Below are 20,334 nucleotides of genomic sequence, written 5' to 3' on the forward strand. Positions count from 1 at the left end.
TACTTTCCTATGATAATAGTTTCTTCATATCTTCCTAATGATTACAACTAAGACAAGTCATGCTTTTGAAACTATGAATAAAATGCACAGTTTGTCTAACTACTTGCTCAGATCCTCCTAAATCCAGGGAGTTTACCACCACCCCTGTCATGGCTGCCAGAGAGCATGTACAACTGTTATGGAAATGGTTGTATTTTCTGAAAATGTACCTTCAATGTAATTTACAAAAATAATTTACTAATAGAGACATTTCACTGTCAGTCAGTACAAGATGGTTTGGTAACATTATTTTCTAAATATATTTCCTGTTGTCTCTTCAGTTCCCCAGAGGGATCCAATTTCAGTTTTCATAATGTGTTAAGATTCCAGTTCTGTATAATTTATGCAGCACCAGGTTTTCTTGGAATTATGAGATACAGGTTGGGGAAAAATTCCTTTGTGTCATACTCTCTGCTGCCTCACAGCACAAATCCTGGAACACCCATTGTCTACAAAATGAGGTGCATTTCCGAAGCAAGGCTAGTTTATCTGTCATGAGAATGACCTTCACTGGGATATGTGTCAATAAAAATACAGATGGTGAATTCTTTTTTGCAAGGACAAAACCGCCTCCCCTCCACCCCCACTATTACGTCTGGATCCAAATTTAAGAGTTTCCAGAACAAGTGGAGAATCTACAGAACCTACAGAATCACAGAGCCATTTAGATTGGAAAAAGACCCTTAAAATCAATTCCAAGGGCTTACCCAGTATTGCCAAGTCCACTCTAGACCATGTCCCTAACTGCCATGTACACAGAGCAACCTGTTCTGGCCTCAGATCTGACTGTGCTAGGAGCAGAAGGTTGGACTGAAGACCTCCAGAGGCCCTGTCCAACCTCAAATATCCTATTACAGTATGCACTCTGTACACTAGTCCAACAACAGGTGTGCTATGTCTGCATGCAGGTAGTGCATCAATAGTCGGACCAGCTGGTGGTTTGACTGGCTAGTGGAGGGGTAAATAGACTTGTGGGACCAATTCTGTTGTCAAGCAACATTAATGAATACCTGACATGCCCCAGATTCAGCAGAACCATCTATAGTCACAGATGGGTGATACAGGCACAAACACACCTGTACCGTGCCTACTCTTCAGTTTCTGAAGCCAACCTACCCACACACCCTAGAGTGAGCTGGGTGCTTGCCAAACCACAAGATTATGAAACAAGGAGAGGTACAGGTTAAGCAGCAGCAGTTTACCCTTGTTATATTTTCTCTTTGCTCCCCTGTATCTCTGTACACTTACAATATAAGTTTTTCAGAAGATAGAATGGGCTTTTCTCTTAGTGTCTCACATATTGACTGAGAAGGCCAAGTGCTGTGGCCTCTGACTTGTATTCTTAGATGTTGTGGCAGTACAAATGCTATGCAATAACCACAGCTTCATGCTCCGAGAGATTTTCAGGGCAGGGAAATAATTCTATCTGTTCAACTGATGTACCTCTGTAAGAAAAGAATCCATTCTTTAGTGAAGCCCTTAGGAGGTAGTGTAGGTGCCATTTCTCTTGGCAGCACATTCCAACCATTAATGTCTCCGACTGTGACACTCCGACTGTGTGCCATTTATAATTAAAACTTGTTTCATTTCAGCTTATAGGTATTTTTCATATTATGCCTCTCACTCTGCAAGATTAAAGATCACTGTAGACACCTTCCAGTCTTTTTGAAAAGTCAAGCAGATTGTGCTCTTTAAGTCTCTCGATAAAAAGAATTTTCTCCTGCCTCAAATAATTTCTCAGCACTCTTTTGACAACAAGGACACCAGAGGCTAGTGCAGTATTACCACAAAAATCTGTTCAATGCCATATCTGAAGGAAAAATAATGTCTCTTCCTGATTGCCACATCCCTGGCTCCCTTGTTATATAGGCAAGAATTCACTTATTTGCTTATACCATAGCATTAGACTGGCCCCTGGCCACTCTAAATTTCTTTTCAGTCACTGCTGTGCACACCAAAGCCCCCCATCTCTTGCAGATGTGACCTGCTCACTGTATTTTTAAGTGACTCTTCTTGAGAATATATTGAAATATAATGTGTCTGAATGGGATGAATTTACCAAACCATGCAGATCTTACGATGATCCGAGAATAAATTTAATTTCTCGTTTAGCTACTCTTTCTATCTTGACAGCATATCAATTTTGCTTTCTCAGTGCTGAAAATACTAATGCCTCTATATGTTTTTCCTGCTGTTAGGAACCCAGTACTCTCCTGCCAGGCTTCCTGAGTAACTTTACCCTTCAGTGCTGCTGTTCATGGCATCCCATCTACCAGTTTCCTGAATAAGCTTGCCTGATCCTCCAAATCCAGGGTTGATAATCTCCTCCTCTCCTTCCTCAGCCTGCACAGGATCATGTACTCCACTCCTCAGTCTCTACAACCCAGGCTTTGATAACCAAGGGATTGATTACTACATCCCCAGTTTCTCCTTGGTGGAAGAGCAGATCCAGCTGCCAAACCATCCTGGGTGGCTCAGCCACAATTAAGAAGTTATCCTTGATGCCTTCCAGAAATGTCCTTGATTGCTTGCATCCTAATGTGTTATACTGGCAGCAGATATCAGACAGGCTAAAATTATCCCCAAACCCATGGTTTGTGATCAAGGAACTTCCTTCTTTCTTATTACAGTTCTCCTCAGCAGATTGGTGGCCAGTTGGCAAAGATGCTCTGGTTGCCTTTTGTCAGGCAGCGATACAAGACGTGGCTGATATCTTTTCTTAGGCCAGGTCAGTTACTGTGCTGATCTATATGAATTACAGTCATTCTGTTTTCAAAACACGGTAGCCTCAAGCATACACAAACACATGCACAGTCCTGGTCTACCTACCCTGTTTTTACTTAGTTCACCAAATATACTTAATTTTTGAATAATTCCAGTTGCCCCAAAGGGCTTGATGATGACAATTATGGGATGATTTTCAATTCTATTCCTTACTTCCTCATATTTCCCTCTAGCTTAATGGTTGATCGTACAGAAAGTGTTTCTGTATTTCCCCTCATTCTGCATGGTGTGAGTTCAGTTTGCTTATAACACAGCAACTCAGTTTACACAGAACAAAATCAGTCTCTGTGTATATTATTAATTTAGCACCCTCCCAGCTGCTCTTAGTCTCCGACCACAATTAGCCTTACCTGCCAGATACAGGCCAGCACAGCCATACATTCTCCATGCTTTTTGAAATGTAATCCAACAATAACTGAAACAATTCTAAAATAACTGAATTTTTGCCTTGGAATTAGAGACAGAAAGATCACTTCACAACAAGTATATGTTAGCTTCTTTCTCTAATTTATGGGCAGGAAGAAACTTCTAGGCAATCTCTGATTTTCCAGTTGAGTGCCTTTCAAAATTTCCTGCAGTATTCTCTGGCCCAAACGGTTCCACTTGATGCCACATAATTGGTTCCAAACTGAATTATCTCCCAGATAACGGTAGCAGCTTCTGCAACAGTGCAATTGCTTTTTGTGCTTTTCTGCTTCAGGGAGACAGCACACTGCCTTATTTTTTTCTTGTCATGTTTTGAAATTTGGTCTACTCTGGCTGATAGAGGAGTATCTGTTGTGGTGGGTCTGATTAATACTGTAAAGGAATTGTTTTAGAGATGTTTCTGGCAGCAAATGTATTTCAGTAGATGAACTGCTGGATATCTGAAGGTTTGACACGTCTATCCTGCTAAATACCCATTCTTGCTTTTTTTTCTCAAAAATGGCCAATCCACTACTTTTGTTTCTATTCTTTCTCATTCCCCTGATGCTGTCCTCCCCCATGGTTTCTGTGGCAACAGTTTCAGAATATATTCATCCAAGAGGTGTTCATTTTCTCAGCTACTATACTTTTGAAATATACAATTCGAGATGACAGGTATCTTATAAAATGGTTTTATGTGATATAAAACCATTTTCATGATATTTCAGGTTGCAATAGTGTTCATTTATAATACTTTCTAAAGTCATATTCTTTATGTTTCAGCTGAAGGAAGATTTACTCTTCCATTAACTTAGTTGCTAAACAACATGTACTTCTGAAGATCATAGAAATTGAAATGATTTAATGTCATAGATATTAAACCACTTTACAGTGAATAGATGTATTTATGAACAAGACCTAGTGTGCATTGACATTGTTCTTAATGCATCTTGATCTACTAGATTTTTCCTATGTATGAAAAAAGTCAGGGGGGCAGATAGCTAGCTTTGTGCTTCTTTAGTGCAGGTATCAACACCTTGAACAAGTCATCCAGATTTCTTCTTACAATCTGCAGACAACCAACATGGCTAAGCTCTTTCTCAAGTAGGTCCCTCGGTTACCTGGTATGACTACTCTGCACATCAGCTTTATTTTCCCACATGTCTGAGGCTGGCGCGCTGCGGTCCCTTCTAGCCAGACCCTATTCTGTGGTCAGGTATTGGAATGGGTTGCCCAGGGAGGCGGTGGAGTCGCTGTCCCTGGATGTGTTTTAAGAGGCGTCCCGACCGGGCGATGTGGCTTAGGGTCACAGTGCTGGGTGGACTGAAGATCTGAGGGATCTCTTCCACCCTTGTCGATTCGATGTCTCAGTACAAACTCTGGCGCCGCTGACGGATCTGTCGGTTCCGTCCTTGCCTCCCGCGGCGGCGGAGCTGGGCCGGCCCTTGCGGGGCGGGGCGGGGCGGGAGCCGGGCGCTGACCCGGCGGGAGGCGGGGCCGAGCCGGGCGGGATCGCTGGGAGCCGGCGGGCGCGGGGAGCGGCGGGAGGGAGGGAGGGAGCGGGGCTGCGCGGCGGCGGAGCGAGCGGCGCGCCCGGCCGCGGGGGCCCCGCGCCGGCGGGGGCGGGGGGTGCCCGGGGGGGTGCCCGGGGGGGTGCCCCCGCCGCCTGCCTTCACTGCCTGCCTGCCCACACTGCCTCCCTTCACTGCCTCCCTTCCTCCCTTCCCCTCCTGCTCCCGCCCGGCCCGGCTCCGCTCGGCTCGGCGCTGTGATTGGGCGGAAGATGGCGCTGGGCGGATGGAAATCCTAATGACAGTCTCCAAAATCGCCTCCATCTGTACCATGGTGAGCGCGGGGCCGGGGCCGTGCCGGCTGCCCGGGCTGGGGGCGCGGGGCCGGGCTGCGGGGGAGGCGGGCGGGGGCGCGGGGCGGGAGCGCCGCCGTGGGAGGCGGCCGGGAGCCGAGCGGGGTTAATCGGCTTTGGGAGACTCAGCCTGGATGCGGCGCCGAGCGGCTTGAAGCCGGGTCCCGCCTGCGGACGGGGCTGGAGCGCGGGGACACCGAGCGCAGCCTTTCCAAAGTGTGCCGAGAGCGGGGACAGCGCTTCGGGGCACCGCCGTCGCTCCCATTGCGGGGTTGTGGGGGTTACGGTCGGGCTTGTGGAAGAGCCCTCCTTCTCCCGGCACCCTCCGGAGCGTCCCTGCTCTCCCTCCGAGTGCCGCGCTCCTGAGCTGGGCTGGAATCGCCCATCCGCGGGCGCTGCTCCGGGTTACCCGCACACGTGCGGGCATCCCAGCGCAGCCGTGTGATCCGCCTGGGGCGCAGCGACCCGGGTCCCCACAGGAGGCTTCTGCCTGGGATTGCTTTCTCATTGCTCTCTCTCTCGTGGTGAATTAGAGCCATAAACAGAAGCACAGATGTGATAAAGCTCTCTTGGGTTGTTTTAAAGAGGGGTGGGGAGCTCAGTACATTTGGTGATGGAGGAGTGATGAATTTAAGGAAGGAAATATATCCCTTAGTCAGTAGAAGTTAGTGCTTGTTATGGAAGAGATGTGCTGATGGTTCATAGCAGAAGTTCTTACATTTGTGCTCTCTTCTACCTATTCCATGGCCATGTGAAAGTTCTTGTTACCAAATATGTTTCCAAGGGGAAGGGAAAAGATGAATAAGGGGAAGAACACGCTCTGTCATCTACTCTGTTAATTTGCTCCCATTATTATATCTCATCAAACAGTGGGAAATGCTTACGTTTCATATTATTGGAAACTGATTTATGATTTTCATAAATTGTGCTGCAAAGAGGTTTGAATGTCTCAAACAGATATTTTAGAGGTGGCCTGTGAGAATTTTGAATGAATATCTGTAAGCTCATAGGATGGGATTGCTCAGGTGGTGTTTAGTCACTGGAATAATGGGGTTTTTTTTGATATGGGAGATGACATATTTTAGTTTGGAATTGGAACAGTTTGACTTCTTAAATTTATCAGCTGTATATTTATCAGGTGTCATACTGACATCTTGGTGTGGCCAGATTGGTAGGACGTGTACCATGTGCTTCAGGAGTTTCCATTCTCTGAAGGCAGGTTTTAGGTTGCTGAGGAATCAGTGTGATTGTTCCCTGAGCTGGGGAGATCTTTTATTGCAATTCTAGCTGACATCTCTTCACCCAGAGCTGGCCGCTGGCCTTTGTGTCAGCATAGATTCCGTGCTGGCCTCTTGATTTGGGTCAAGTGTGAGACCTCACTGCTTGCTTCTGGACTGCATACAAACCATAGCCCTGGACAGGCAGACAGTTTGAGATTATTCTGTGTGTATGTTTATTAGAAATGATGTTGTGTCGCTGAGATTTAGGTCAATCCTGAAAGAAAATTTTCAACCAAAAATCTTCTTATTACTGACTGAAGTGTCTGTATCCATAAAGCTGAAATTCTCATGGCCATTAAATGCTATCTGTCCAATCACTGTCATGTGCACTGGGGTGGATCAACTCCAGGCATAAGTTTTTTGCTGAGCCTTTTTGATCCATAAGCTTTAATAATGCTGTGATATGGGATACCTAGCATAGGATACCAGCTGTAAAAGCTTTTCAGCAGTTAATATAAGACTGTGCTTAAAAGTATATCTGTAAAGATAGTGTGAAGGAACATGTAGTATTTACTGTGGTGTTGTTCAGAACCATGTGGTTGAGGCGAGGCAGATCTTTTTGACTCTAACAAGAGTCAAATACTTATGTTTAAGCATATGTTTTACAAAATTGAAGAGGATTAAAATTGATGAGTAATACTATTTTTTTTCTGGCAATGCTTCTTTGTGTCAACACACTTTGATAAAGTGCCAGACAACTACCTAAGAACCCTTACAAGTCTTTCTTGCCTTTTCTTGCCTGTTGCAAGAACTTTCAGACTGTTCTGTGTCTTCTTGTGAAGGCAAAAGTTCTTGTTAGTACAAAACCAGTAACAGGCAATTTTTGTCAAGAGACAGTTTGTGCCTACACAAACCTAGCATGCATATACACTTACAGTCTGTAACAGAGCAGTGTAGAACTGTATTGAAGAAACTCTTCCATTGCACTTCTGCTTTTCATGACTTCTTTTTTTTAATCCAAATTCAAGTTTTGCTTCTGCTGACCCATTTGCATTTTATGTGTCTTACCACTGTTGTTCAAGCCCCGAATATTACAAAGTAGTATATTGTGTTTTATAGAATGGGCAGGTTGTGTGAAGAGTGATAACCAGTATGTTTAGTTTATCTGTGGTACCTTTTGGGGATGATCTTCCAAGAGGACATCCTGTCTGTGTTGTTTGGTGCCTTTGTATATGCTGCATTTGTTCATTGGTCAAACACCTCAGTGTTGCTCCCAATGTTAACAGAGCTCTTTCTATAGTAATGTATCCTAGTGTTGTTTTGCCTTTCAGCTTCCTTAAAATTCTTTGCTGTATATCACCATTCACATGCTTCCTTGTGCTGTAGTAAGTCTTAATTACAAAGCTGGAGATTGTGGAAAAGCTCTGAAAATACCTTTGCCCTTGAGTGCTTTAGCCACTGTTCTTGTTGCAAAATGGATGAGGTTAAAATTGTGTGGTCTACTTTTAAAATTATTTTTAACATCTTTGCAGTAAAAGTAGAACTTGGTCTTTACCCTCATCCATGAGTAAAACTGCAGTCAAAGCCGTACTTGACTGAACTGTATGGGATTTTTATGCATGGCTGAGGAGGGATAAAGTAACCTAGGCTAACTGCAATGAAGATGTGCCCCATGCTATACTCACAGATGGCATCTAGTACTTCTGCTTCTGTTGTCTAGAATCCAGGAAACGCTTGCTAGCAGTTAAAGGCATCAGGTCTTTGAGTAGCTGAAGCAGAGAGAAGATAGAAATTACATTTGTAGCTTACAAGCTGTGAAAAGCCTCTAAGATGTCAGTCTCAGACATACGCAAGGAAGTTGAAATGGCAATAGTGCTTGTTTTCAGTGTTTCTTCTACAAAGTGGTTGATGATGTTGGCACAGCCTGAAAAAGCGTGATAATATTTTAAAACTATGCTAATCTAGAAGCTGTAGCATTAGACGTCAAAATCTTCATGTTTTGGGTGTTTGTCTCTGTATTCCCTTCTGTGTCTGCCTTCTCAGCATCTGACATGCAGGGTCTGTCACTGAATGCCTTCAGTGATTGTTTCAGCCCCCCAGCAGTGACATCAAACACACTGTTGGTGGTTAGATGTTGATTGTGTGATGTAACAGTGTGTTCTGCGGGAGAACCTCTGCTTATCTTACAATGCAAATTTTTGTTCTGTTTTTGAGAGGATTAAGACATGTGGAGTCACTCTGAATGGCTGGCTATTGTCCCTTTCCTGCCTGCCTCCCCTCGAGGGGCACTGCCACGAGCACACTTGTGTCCATTTCGGTCACGTTTCACAAGGGTGGAGATGTTTCAGGGGTACTAGAGCTGAAACAAGCATGTGTGAGAAAACAAGCATGTGTGATGTTTCCTCATCTTTAGAGGAAACAGACCCTGGAAGTTTCCAGCTGAGGGAAGGCTGAGGTGCGCCTACCTTGAGTGTCATAGAAGAGAGGCTTTATAAAAACTCCCCGATGCAGGAACATTTTCTAGCTGACTGTGAGAGAGGTGTGCATTTATGGGCTTTCTTACTGCTTCAGGAATTGTTTGTTTACAGTCGGGTTTCAAACCTGATTGTGAAATCTGCCCTTAATGTAAATTGATGTTTGCCAGAGTCTGCAGCCAGCCAGCAATGGCTATGATGTACTCAGTCCTGTCCTTCTAATTGCACTGTCTTCTCTGAAGCACACATTATAAAACTTAAACATTAATTGATGATCAGGTTAACAGATTCCACAGGAAACTATACAGAGCGCCCATGCTGGAAGAAAGGAGAATTGAATTACAGGTAGGAAAGAAAAGTTATGGGAAAACAGCTTCAAAATGGGAGGTGATGGCAAAAAACCAAGACAACAGCAGAGAAGGAAAGGACTAAAGTCAGACAGAGGAAACCACAGTATTGTGGGGTTCCTTTATCCAGCTGGCTGGCTTGCTCGTGTAGCACAGTTGGCAAGAGGGAGCGTGTGCTGTGTCTCAGCCAGTGCATTTCACTCTGGCACCATGACCTGCATCTGCGTGCTCCGGAGTGTTCAGACACGTGTCTGCTGTGGTGGCCCTGCTGCAAGCACAGGGGTTTCTGGAGAAGTATTTGTTAGGCAGTTGGGGTATTTTGGAGAAGTATTTGTTAGGCAGTTGGGGCAGGAGCTTGCACCACAGTGAGGAAGTCCACTCATCTGTTGGAGTTCTTATCAGGAGACACTTGGATGATAAACATGACATTAAGATTCAAGCATTTGTCATCATCATTTTTCTAGCTGTAACATGCTACAATAAAAGATGAATATTTATATTTGGTCTTTTTAACACTAGGTTTGTGGCACTGTTCAGTGTAATAATTAATTTAGACAAATTTGTTTTTAATTTTCATCAAAATAGGAATTTGACTCTAATATAAAACGATTGTCAAATATGAGACACAAAGAAAAAATTCTCAAAGTTACCTAGTTGTCAAGCAGTATTTATACCAGCACAGGGAATGATTAAGTTGACATATTACTTACTTGGATGATTTATGCAAGTGTTCCATTTTCTTTTTACCTACACACGTGTGTAGGTAATTAATCTTGCATGTTCTAAGCACAAGGAAAAATTAAATATGAATTTGGACTCTGGTCTTGGCGGCAGAATTTTTAGCTGTGTCAATGGGAACAACTGATCCTGTTACTAGACAAGGCTTGAATATTTAGATCGGTCAGTTATGTAGTCTTTGTATTTACTTTTTACATTCCTGAAGCAACTAATTTGCATTAAAACGTCTGGGAATGATTCTGTAAAAATGTGGCAAAAGGGGCTTTTCTATTCAAATTTCTTGAGGGGAAGAGGTGTATAAAAGCCCTGTGTAAGGGCTAACTTTTGTTAACAAGTGGTTTGTTTCAGTAAGATCTATCTTATCTTTCAGTTGAGGAAAAAAAGAATCTAGATATTTTCTGTAGTGTAAAATCAGAAGGTTGTATTAACATAAGTAGACCAGAATAGGAAAACATTTTTTACCGTCTTTAATAAACTCAAATTCTTTTTATGATTCCATGAAAATGGGAAGTTATAAAAGCAATATATTTGTTTTCTGGAAGTGGAATTATGTAAGTAATAAAAGCATGTGAAACACACCGCAGGATGCAGTTTATCAAAAACAACTATTGAGCAAATGTGTTTTCCCCACTCGCCCTGCATTTTGGGTAGTTAGGTGAATCTAATTTTTCTGAAATATTAACTTGTCTTTGACTTCAGTACTCAAAAGGAATCACACTTCCCACTTAGAAGGAAGTGCTGCTATGTGTAGTTGCTTGAAGGAAAATATATTGTGAATGTTCAGTGGGGCTCCAGTAGATGGGTTCAGTAGACATACGTAATGTGAAGAGAAATTAATTTTGTGCTTTGGTATAGTTTTCCTTACCCAGGCAGAAGTGTTTTTACTTCATACTCAGAAAATCTTTTGTCTTAGCTGCACTTGATAAGAGTATATAGGACTATGTCTTAGACTGATTAATAAAATAACACTATTTTGAAGTATTTAAAAAGCATTAACTGAAACTATCCAAATATTTAATGTATTAATAATGCATATTCTTTTGCAAAGAAATGAACAACAAGGATTATTGAATCCCACTCATGTTTCACTGCTGCTTCCTGGCTAGAAACAGTATCAAAAGAATTGTGTTTCAGTTTTGGTTGCCACTGAAGCAATAAATATAAGCTGATTTAAGATAGCTGTTCTCTTTGCTCTTAGTCCTGATGCATGTGAGTACACAGAAGTGTATGCATTCGCATATTCTGATTTAATGTAAGTGGAAGAGTAGAATTCTGCATTTCTTCTTTAGCAGAGAATTCCTGTCACAGTGCATTGGGCTGTGAAATTCTGTATATCTTCACTATTTGCATAGAGAAGGGAGAATCTTTCTAATCAGAAAAAAAAAGTGAAAGCACTAGTGAGTGCTTCTGTACTGAGATTTATTTTTGCAAATTATAAATAATTCCATTAATTTTACATTTGTTCAAGAACATTGCTATTCCTGATTACTGAGTTTCCCTTTTGTTTGTAATACCCTTCTGTCACTAGAAACAGTGATAGTTCTGTGTTGTGTGGTTCTTTGGTTCATTTACCTATAGCTAAGGTCATGTCTAAAAAATTTATCTTGCATATATACCTGTGCAACATGGTTTATTTATTTGAGTCACCTTTAATCAGTGTTGTTCTTGCTTCTTGAGTGAGGTGGAGAGCATTGTAGGGAAGGATCTAGCATAGATCATGCATAGTGCATGTGTGAAGGGAGAAATGGATCTTCAGGATGCTGGAGACAAATGTAAGTTTTCAGAAAAGGAAATTCTTTTAAAGGTGAAATTCTGATTTTACTCAGAAAATGTACAGCTTAGTTAAAGTAGAGGGTAAAGGTGTTAAACCACTGAAAAGATGACCCACCAAGCTATCAAGTGATCTTTATTGTAGAAAGGGGTAGATCAGACCCCCAATCCGAGGCCAATAAGCTGTGCAAGCTTCCAACACGTTAGGCTGGTTATGAATCAAGGCTTTGTAAGGGAAATTCTGCCTGCTAGGTTGGATGCTAATGACCAGGTAGGACACTTTAAAACTGCAATTGTTTGCCTGCTTGCTGACATGTTTTTAGGCAGTATTTTTAATGTAGGGCGGCATCTCAATTTAGCACGCTTCGGTTTGCATTTTGGGAGCGGTGTTAGAGTGCACAAATTAGGTGACTTTTGGAGGAAACTACATCAGACAACACGGATCAGCTGCAGCTGGTGTTCAGTCACAGAACCAGCCTGTAACCAATCTGGCAAGAATGCTCTGAAGCCCAAGGTGTGTATGTCAGATCCCAAGCACCAACTGATTTGTTTTACAGATTGGCTCTGATTATCTTACCCCTGTGTCAGCTGTTGGTGTGTCTCAGAAGGACTAGTTCAACATGAAACACCACAACAGTGCGGCCTCTGAGGCTGTGAGAAAAGGCAGTCATAAATGGCATTTCATGATACTGTTTCAGCAAGTGAAAAACTAAACAAACAAAAAAACAAATCTGCGTTTGTTTGTCTGTGCTTTATTTTTTTCTGCCCTTTTCCATTGAAATGTATGGCATCAGTGGGCTTTTTAGTTTATTTTAGAAATTTGGGATGATGTATATTTGTAAAACATGAAAATCAGGAAAATACAACCTTGCACATTTCAAAGATAATGCACCTTCTTATTCCACTGTATTTCCTGGGCTTTGATTCCTCTAAACTGAAATAAAACCCTCATCTACTTAGTGTCAAATGTGTTAATATTTACAAAACTAAAGCTCTTAAAAAAAAAAGTTGAGAAACTTACTTAAGGTACTTCCATGGTAAACACAGATTCTTATCCCTTCATTAAGAAATTAGCATTTAAGGCAAATGTTATAAATCCAGTAGTATAGCTTTTTGCTTTAACTTGATGGAGGAGATAAAGCAATTTATGTTCAGCTGATTTGAACATGATTAAATAAAGGTTACTTTACTTATCATTTTGAAGGATGAATTCTGTAGTAGTTCAGTTTTACACCTAACTTTCATTAGATTTGTGAAGGTTTTTGTGTAACTATTGTTAATTTAAAGTAACGAATAAAAAGCAAATCTTGATTTCATATTTTGTTCTTGTTAAACAGAACTTAGTTGCAGAACTTGCCCCATTTAAAGCTATTTTTTATCTACCATAAGAAATGAGTGTTTTGTCTGCCTGCAGTATTGTGTCTGTGCTGGAAGGGGGTCAATGTCAGGCAGTGCTTGGTTGTGCAGCTGTACAGCTTTTACACTGATGCTATGCAAAAAGTGGTGAATCCCAGAATTACAGCAATATTATCATCATCTTGAACTTCTGCTGTGCCCCTGTTGCTTCTCATTTCTAGATAATGACCATGTGTGCTTCCCCTCAGAAGGACAAGGGAAATAGGAGGTGGATGTGCTGACCAAACTTGATGATGTTCCTTTCTGTCCCCTGTGTAATACCAAAGCCAGGTTGCAGTGTGGAGACTGAACACCCTGTTGTATGTGTTATTAAGTGAGCCCCCCAAAAAAGAGTTTATTGGGGCATTTTCCCTGGGGATCCCAGTTAGGTGGCAGAGGAATAAGTTCTCTACTCCACAGCATATAGCACAGCCTGAAATTTCCCTGGTCTGGTTCCCTAGTCCAGTAACTCCAACTTGGCTGATGACAAGAGAGGCACTCCCACTTCTGCCCTAAGCCTGCTCATGTCCAAGAGATGATACAGTACCATAATAGTTGGTGCTGCTGCAGTGCTCTCCCCCGGCATCTGTTTTTGCATAATGGAACAGTCAGCTGGGACTGATGATGTGGACTGTAATCATGACTGGGAAAGACTTTGAAGCAAGGGATAATTAGGTTTTAAAATAGCTTTTATGGGTCAGTTGTGAAGATGCATTTCAGTGTGCTCTTGCTGTGTTTCTGCTCTTTGCAACCAGTACACTGTGCACAGTATCAATGATTACTTTGGAGGGAGAGATAGCATCCTTTATGACAGACAAAAAGAGAGCTGTAAAGGGAAGTCTGAGTAGCTCGGGGGGTTTTACACTGTTGTAAAACACCCGTGCTGGTTTGTAATAACATTCACAAACAACTGCATTTAAACATAGATGATGCCATGCTTTGAAGTCATGTGAAAGTCTGAGCCTTGAATGAAGCTTCTTTGAGTAATCAGAAAACCGTGACGATCTGGTGCTATCTCAGCATGTCTTTCTTATTGCCAAGTCAGATCTTTATTGTGCTACAAAACTAAATACAGTGTTCAGGTCTGCACAAACAGAAACATCAATGTTTATAGCATAATATTTACCTTTCAAAGATGGAGTTAAGTAGCTACTCCACCCTGGCTTTGAAAAGAGAAAGAATTTCCTTAAACCTGCTCTTGAATTTATTTTTAAAGAGGTAGAGATTTTAACAGTAATGTAAAAGTCCCCCACAGTTCCGTCTTTTTCATAGTTTATTTTTAATACTCACCTTGCTGGAGTTTGTGGGCGCATTTAAATAAGGCTGCAAAACTAAATATTCAGAATCTCAGAGTGCTTTAATCTTAAATGAAGGTTTATACCCCTTTTCCTTGCCACTCTAATCTCCATTTGAAAACACCTTCTAAAGTAATAAGCCCTGCAGTTAAATCCTCAGGAAAGGAGAGGCTTTATCAAGCTGGGTAATTGGAAGGGATGTGACTGATGACAGCAGCCAGGGCTGTGCTATGAATGGAGCAGAACTGTGTTGTGTCAAGCATGGAATTTTCCTGGCTTTTGCCGTATTCTGTTAAAGTTGTCACCTCCTCATGGGCCTTTGAGCACATGCTTCCAGTTTCAGAACTGCTAAGGTAGTTTGTGTAAAGTTCTGCCATGCCATGCCATGCCATGCCATGCCACATCATCATTTAATTTTAATGGTATACATTTTAACACAGTTCTAATATTCATTCTGTTTCACTTCTCCCTGTCTGTAATTAATCTGTGCAATACTGTGTGCTGGTTTTAATGCAGTCCATGATTTTGATGTAATTTGATTGTTGTAATATGTCATGTAATGGCTATTTGCTATATCTTGGGTGTAAAAAATGACCTTGTTGGGATGGAGTTGCGCCTGGTTTTAAGGTTCTTTGCTGTGTATTATCCTCTGTTTTAGCTGCACTTAGACCAGTTGGAATATTCATGCTCATGTATTAGTCTCACTGAGGATATATACAAACAGATATAAATATATAGATACCAGTTTTGTTGAATGTAAAAAGTTGTATACATTTCCATTTCTCTAAAAGCAATCAATGTAAGAGCTCATCCAAAGCTAGGGGTTTTATGTTCTCTGAATTTTCCAGCATACAAGCTTTTCTGTCTCTAAATAAAAAAAGAAAACAATGCTTTTCTTTGAAACACAGTGTTTACTGCATCAGTTCAGTCAGCAGCCACAGAGTAACCAAAGAAACATTCTCTGACTTCTTTTTGAGGATCAGACCAAACAGATTTTTGGGCAAAGGCTGCAGCATTTGTAATGCACACCATCACTAGCTGTTCCGCATTTTCTTTTGGTTTTACAAAGTTCAAGGCATTTAGCAAAGCACTTTGAACAACTTATATTTTGAGTGTAGGTGAATCAGACCAGTCTCTTTGCTTCCTGTGAACAATCTGCATCTCTTAATTTTTTCTGGAACATGCTTTACAGTATGAAAATTAGTCTTCTTAGGAGGAGCTCACCAGTTGGCCTTGCATCCTGTGTCTGACCTGCTTTGCATTAGTGCAAGTGTTACTAAAGTAATTTGACTCTGGAAATAATAAGTAAAGAACATTGAAGCAGTGTAATTGCGTGAAAATACATAAAAAGTGTATAACTTTAAGATGCTTTTGAACAGCAAATATTTGGAAACATGTCTTAAGGTAACTTTTAGTTGTAATCAGGTGTTTTGCAGGGTTTTTGTAATGGATGGTTACTTAGTTTTGTTTGTTTATCCTTGCTGAAAAACTCTTTTCCACAGCTGTTTTCACTGTTGCCACACTAATATTTTGCTGCTTTTGATTTTTTCCTAGGGCGCCAATGCCTCAGCTTTGGAGAAAGAGATTGGTCCGGAACAATTCCCAGTCAATGAGCACTACTTTGGTTTGGTTAATGTGAGTCTCAGACTGTAACTTACTGCTTTGGAAGGACAGGAATGGATTGGTTAAACAAGACTGGGATGAGTGAATACTTAAAATTCTGAAAGATATAATCACTGAATATTCATACTATTGAAATGTGTTTCAGTATTTAGTGTATTTGTTGAAATATGCTACTGGATTGCTAAAATGGGCTCTCTATTGAATACTTTTATTTAATTTTATTAGTTGTAGAGTAATTCTTACGTCACTTTAATGTTATTAAAATGTGTAAGTCATAAAGAAGGCTATTTAAAATACGTAGCTTGTTGTTCATAATGTGCCAATCAAGTAAAATAAATACATTAAAAGAAAAAAAAAATCTTATGAAAGACTGTGATGCTAGGAAGTATTTATATTAAGATTAAAAAAAAATACAGCCCAAAGAAGGACACAGAAAAAATATATTGGACTGCTTGAATCAATAATTATTTTTAAGGAATGATTTAAACTTTAATTTCTGATATTATGGATGAAAAGTGTATCTTGTTAGAAATTGAATTATACTGATGTGAAATATTAAATTAACTGGGCTTCAGAAATGGCATAGTTAAAACAGGTTGATTTAACCAGAGCTATTGTCTTGCTTTTCTTAATGGAACTGATTATTTAAAAGTTGTCCTGTTGCTGTCATGTGTCTCTACCTCCAGGTGCTTAGCACTGACCTGGTTTGAGAGTCTGCAGTCTGAACATGCACTCTGGAGTCAGTGAACACTGACAGGCTGACTTCCATGCATCTCAAAACACCATCTCTTAAATTCAAGTGATTCCTTTCCTTTCTCATGAAAGCTGCCAAAGCCCCCAGGTTACTTCTCTCAAAGAGGAGATGCAGCAGTTTCATTGTTAATGCCTGTCAGTTCTGCAGCTGAGCTGAGGCTTTCCGTTTTTCCAGTGACAGGGTTTTCTCAAATCTGTTACTCTGTTGACAGATAAACTGTTTTCCTAATTTCTTGTACAAGTCCAGAGAGGATTTAAGACTTAATGGTGAAATTGTATTGTACACCTAATCTTAAAATTTTACATAGTTTTTACCCTTAAGGTTCAGTAAAGGACAATCTTCTTAATATGTCATGAAGATCAACAAATCCTGGCTTTTTGTACTCAAGGGGGAGTAGAAATTTGAGTGGGTATGTGTCATTGCACTCATTTAAGAGGCAGGCAGCTACAATATATCAGAGTGCTTTTAATTTTCTGTGTTCTACAGGACTTTTGCTTATTTTAGCTTCAAACAATAAAATTTTATGGGCTAAAATTCTTTGAATTGTAACAAATAATAAAATGGGATCTCATTATGTTTATGGCATGCTGGTGCTGGTTTTCAGGTACAGTGATGGGAAAGGAAATTCTATAATGTTGATGCCTGAATGGTTTTCAGGTCTGTTCTGCAGGTTGTATTTACTAACACAGCACATCCAGACCATAAATGTGTAATGAACTTGCAGCATGTAAATCTGCCAGGAAAAGGGAAAGTAACTATGGCCAATGACTAGAAAGAATGACAGAGATAATGAAAAGAAATACTAGATAATTAGATAATAAATTAGTGCTATTAGATTGAGAAGTGATAGAAATCACAGTTTTTGCCTTCATTGATTTCTCTAATTTATTTGTAGCAATTACAGGAAGTGAATTTCCTAGAGGCTTATTAACATTTACTGCTAAGTTTTTCTAATTTGTTTATTGATTTTGTTTGTCCTAACTTTCTCCAGGGTAGTGGGAAAAAGGGAAATAATGTGGAAGTCAATAGCTTTTTTCTAACTGTGTGATAGGTGGCCATTCAAAGTGTCTGGAATACAGAAAAGCATTTTAGATAAAGATGACAATCCTGAAATAGAGATCAGTCAATTTTCCACATGTAGCATAAAAGAGGAGGAGGCAAAAGCCCTGTCTTACCTCTTTTCCAGCTTTGTGGTAGAATCCAGGGATTGTTCAGAGGATGTGCTGAAGGAGCAATTTGAGAGGTAAAAGACCTAAGAAAGGGCAATTATGGGAAACATATGGAAGACAAGATGGTTTATGGGAATGGAAAATTCAGCTTATACTTGAAGGGACAATATTGTTCCCTAAATCAGCAGGAAATATCTAAGATACATGGTAAGATGAAAGCATTAGGAATGTGATGTCCCATGCGTCTGGATGACCAGGGGCATCAAGTCTGCTTATCACTCTTCTTTCCCTCTTCAGTCCAGTAATGCAAACTGTTCGAATCTATGTGCTTCACAAATTACATCAATCATTTTATCCAGTGAGGACAAAATAAGATTTTTAATCTCAGAGAGCTGCTCTGGAAGCTCTTCAGCAGTGTACCAGATTTCTCGAGCAGGTTTGGTTATTCAATCTCTTGCAGTGGAGCCATGTGTTTTGGAGAAATCTTTTTCCCTGAAATGGCCTATTGCAAGGATGAAAAATTGTTAGAGCTGCCAGTGCATCAGAGCTGGGAGGAACCCCAGAGCTGCTCAAAAGCAGTGTTCCAAACAGATCTAAGTTCTTGTAAATCTTTTTGTTGAATGGGGTTCAACAGCCACGTTTCTTCCCAGTTGTATGTGCATCAGAAGAGTAAGCTATAAGATTATAAATGTTCATAGGTGTGCAGTGGTTTTGTTGCACAGTGTTTTTGTTTTGCCTACTGTCTCATTGCTCCACATAGGTTTGGGTGTTGTAACTTTGCTTTCAAAATTTAAATGAGATCAAGAAAAGGGGTGTGTGTGTGTAAAACATAGTGAATGCATTATTTTCCTGAAAGGAAACAATCTGATTTCTCAGAATTTAGAGCAGAAGAGCAGTGTGAATAGATAAAAAAGAAAAAAAGTGGATTTTTTTTTACATCTCTTAGTCATGCACAACGTAAGATGGTCCCAAAAAGGTCTTTTTGTGTTTTCTCCTGCTGTTCTGAGGCAGGCTGGACAGGCATGAAGTGCCACAGTGCAGGGCTTGACTCCCAGGTGCTGTGGCTCTGGGGCAGTGCTGCCTGGGGTGGGGAGGAGGAGGAGGAAGAGGAAGGTGTCTCTTGGCAGCCCAGCCCAGTGCTGAAGGTCCAGGATTAGAAGGCAGAGTGTGAGTGGGTGGTGGGAGCTTGGGAGACTGGAACCAGGTGTTGGGTGTTTCTCTAAAGTTGGGAACTGAAGTAATACTGGTGGTAAGACAAGCATTTGTTCATTTAGCAAACTGAGTTGTGTAGTCCAGAAACCTCCCAACCATTTCCCACTTGTTGCATAGTACAGGTACAGCCTTTTAAATTTTATTTCATGATTGGAAGCATTTATTTTAAAAATATTTTGAGTTTCAAAGTGATAAAGACTGATGCTTTAGAGATAAAACAAATGGGAACTAATTAAATTTTCTTCAGGAGTTTGCTTTCAAACATTCTCCTGTTGCCTGCTGTGTTTCTGAATCTGGTTGGAGAAAGCCTTTTATGAACTTGGTCTAGTTGCTTTTATTTCATACTCACAGGCATGTAGGTTAACATACATTCATATTAAATGAGTCTGAATTTTGTTCAGTGTTCTGAGGTCTTCATATTTTGTCTGTCTCTCACTGCATGGTTGCCATTCTAATTAATTCATCATCAGACTGCTCCTTTTTAAAATTGGAATCTTATGAAAATTCTAATTTGCTTGCTTTTCATCTTTTGACACTTGCTGTAGAAATTTTAGCAGTTTTCCAGTTTGATTAAATTTTAAGAACTTTCTTAGCACTTTAATGTAGTTCTCTTTTTACGGCTGTTTCTAATTAAAAACTCCTAAACAGCTTACAATATTAAATGTTTTGATTGAAGCCACTGTGTGATTTCATCAGCTTCCTTTAAGGTAAAAAGCCCCAATTTTCCTCTTAAGTTCATTGACTTATTAGCAGATTTGGACCACAAAGAAGCTAATATAAGCATTTTCCTAGCTTAAAAAAAGAAAAATAATGGATGTTAAATTCATCACTTTTTAATATGGATACCTTAATGACATCTTAATATTTTTTAAAATATGCTTCTTACTTATTCTTTGAGTGTGTCTTGGTTATTTAGAAAGTAGTTCTTCGTATTTCATTTGTTTAAAATAGAGGAAAGTAATTAATTTTTAAGTTTTGTAATTAAATTGCATGGTGCTCTTGTTTGTCTTAATTGGGAGAGAGCAAAAGCTATTTACTTTCCTGTTATTCCTAAGGTGTGAAAACTTTTAGTTCTTTTTCTCTATTGAAGGAACCTGCTCTTAAAATATCTCTGAAGGCAGTCTTTGCTATATAATTCTCCCCCTCACAATGATAAAGTCTCAGAATTTGCTGCCTAGATGTGCTGCTGTCTCTGTGTAACATAAATCTGAATGTTATTTCCACATTTTGCAGAATGTGTGCAAT

The 20,334-nt window shown here is 40.3% G+C and overlaps 1 protein-coding gene across 1 annotated transcript in view; it reads left to right on the top strand.

Moving 5' to 3' along the window:
• The first annotated feature begins 4,893 nt into the window (after positions 1 to 4,893).
• Positions 4,894 to 20,334, top strand: part of USP12 (ubiquitin specific peptidase 12) — a 32,752-nt gene continuing 17,311 nt past the window's right edge. Inside the window, exons 1-2 of the mRNA XM_058018611.1 lie at positions 4,894 to 5,073; positions 15,886 to 15,966. Coding sequence (XP_057874594.1) covers positions 5,026 to 5,073; positions 15,886 to 15,966 — 129 coding nt within the window. The 5' untranslated portion in view covers positions 4,894 to 5,025. The remainder of the gene's footprint in view (positions 5,074 to 15,885; positions 15,967 to 20,334) is intronic.

The sequence above is a fragment of the Melospiza georgiana genome, chromosome 2, assembly GCF_028018845.1.
Source record: "Melospiza georgiana isolate bMelGeo1 chromosome 2, bMelGeo1.pri, whole genome shotgun sequence".
Taxonomy (NCBI): Eukaryota; Metazoa; Chordata; class Aves; order Passeriformes; family Passerellidae; genus Melospiza; species Melospiza georgiana.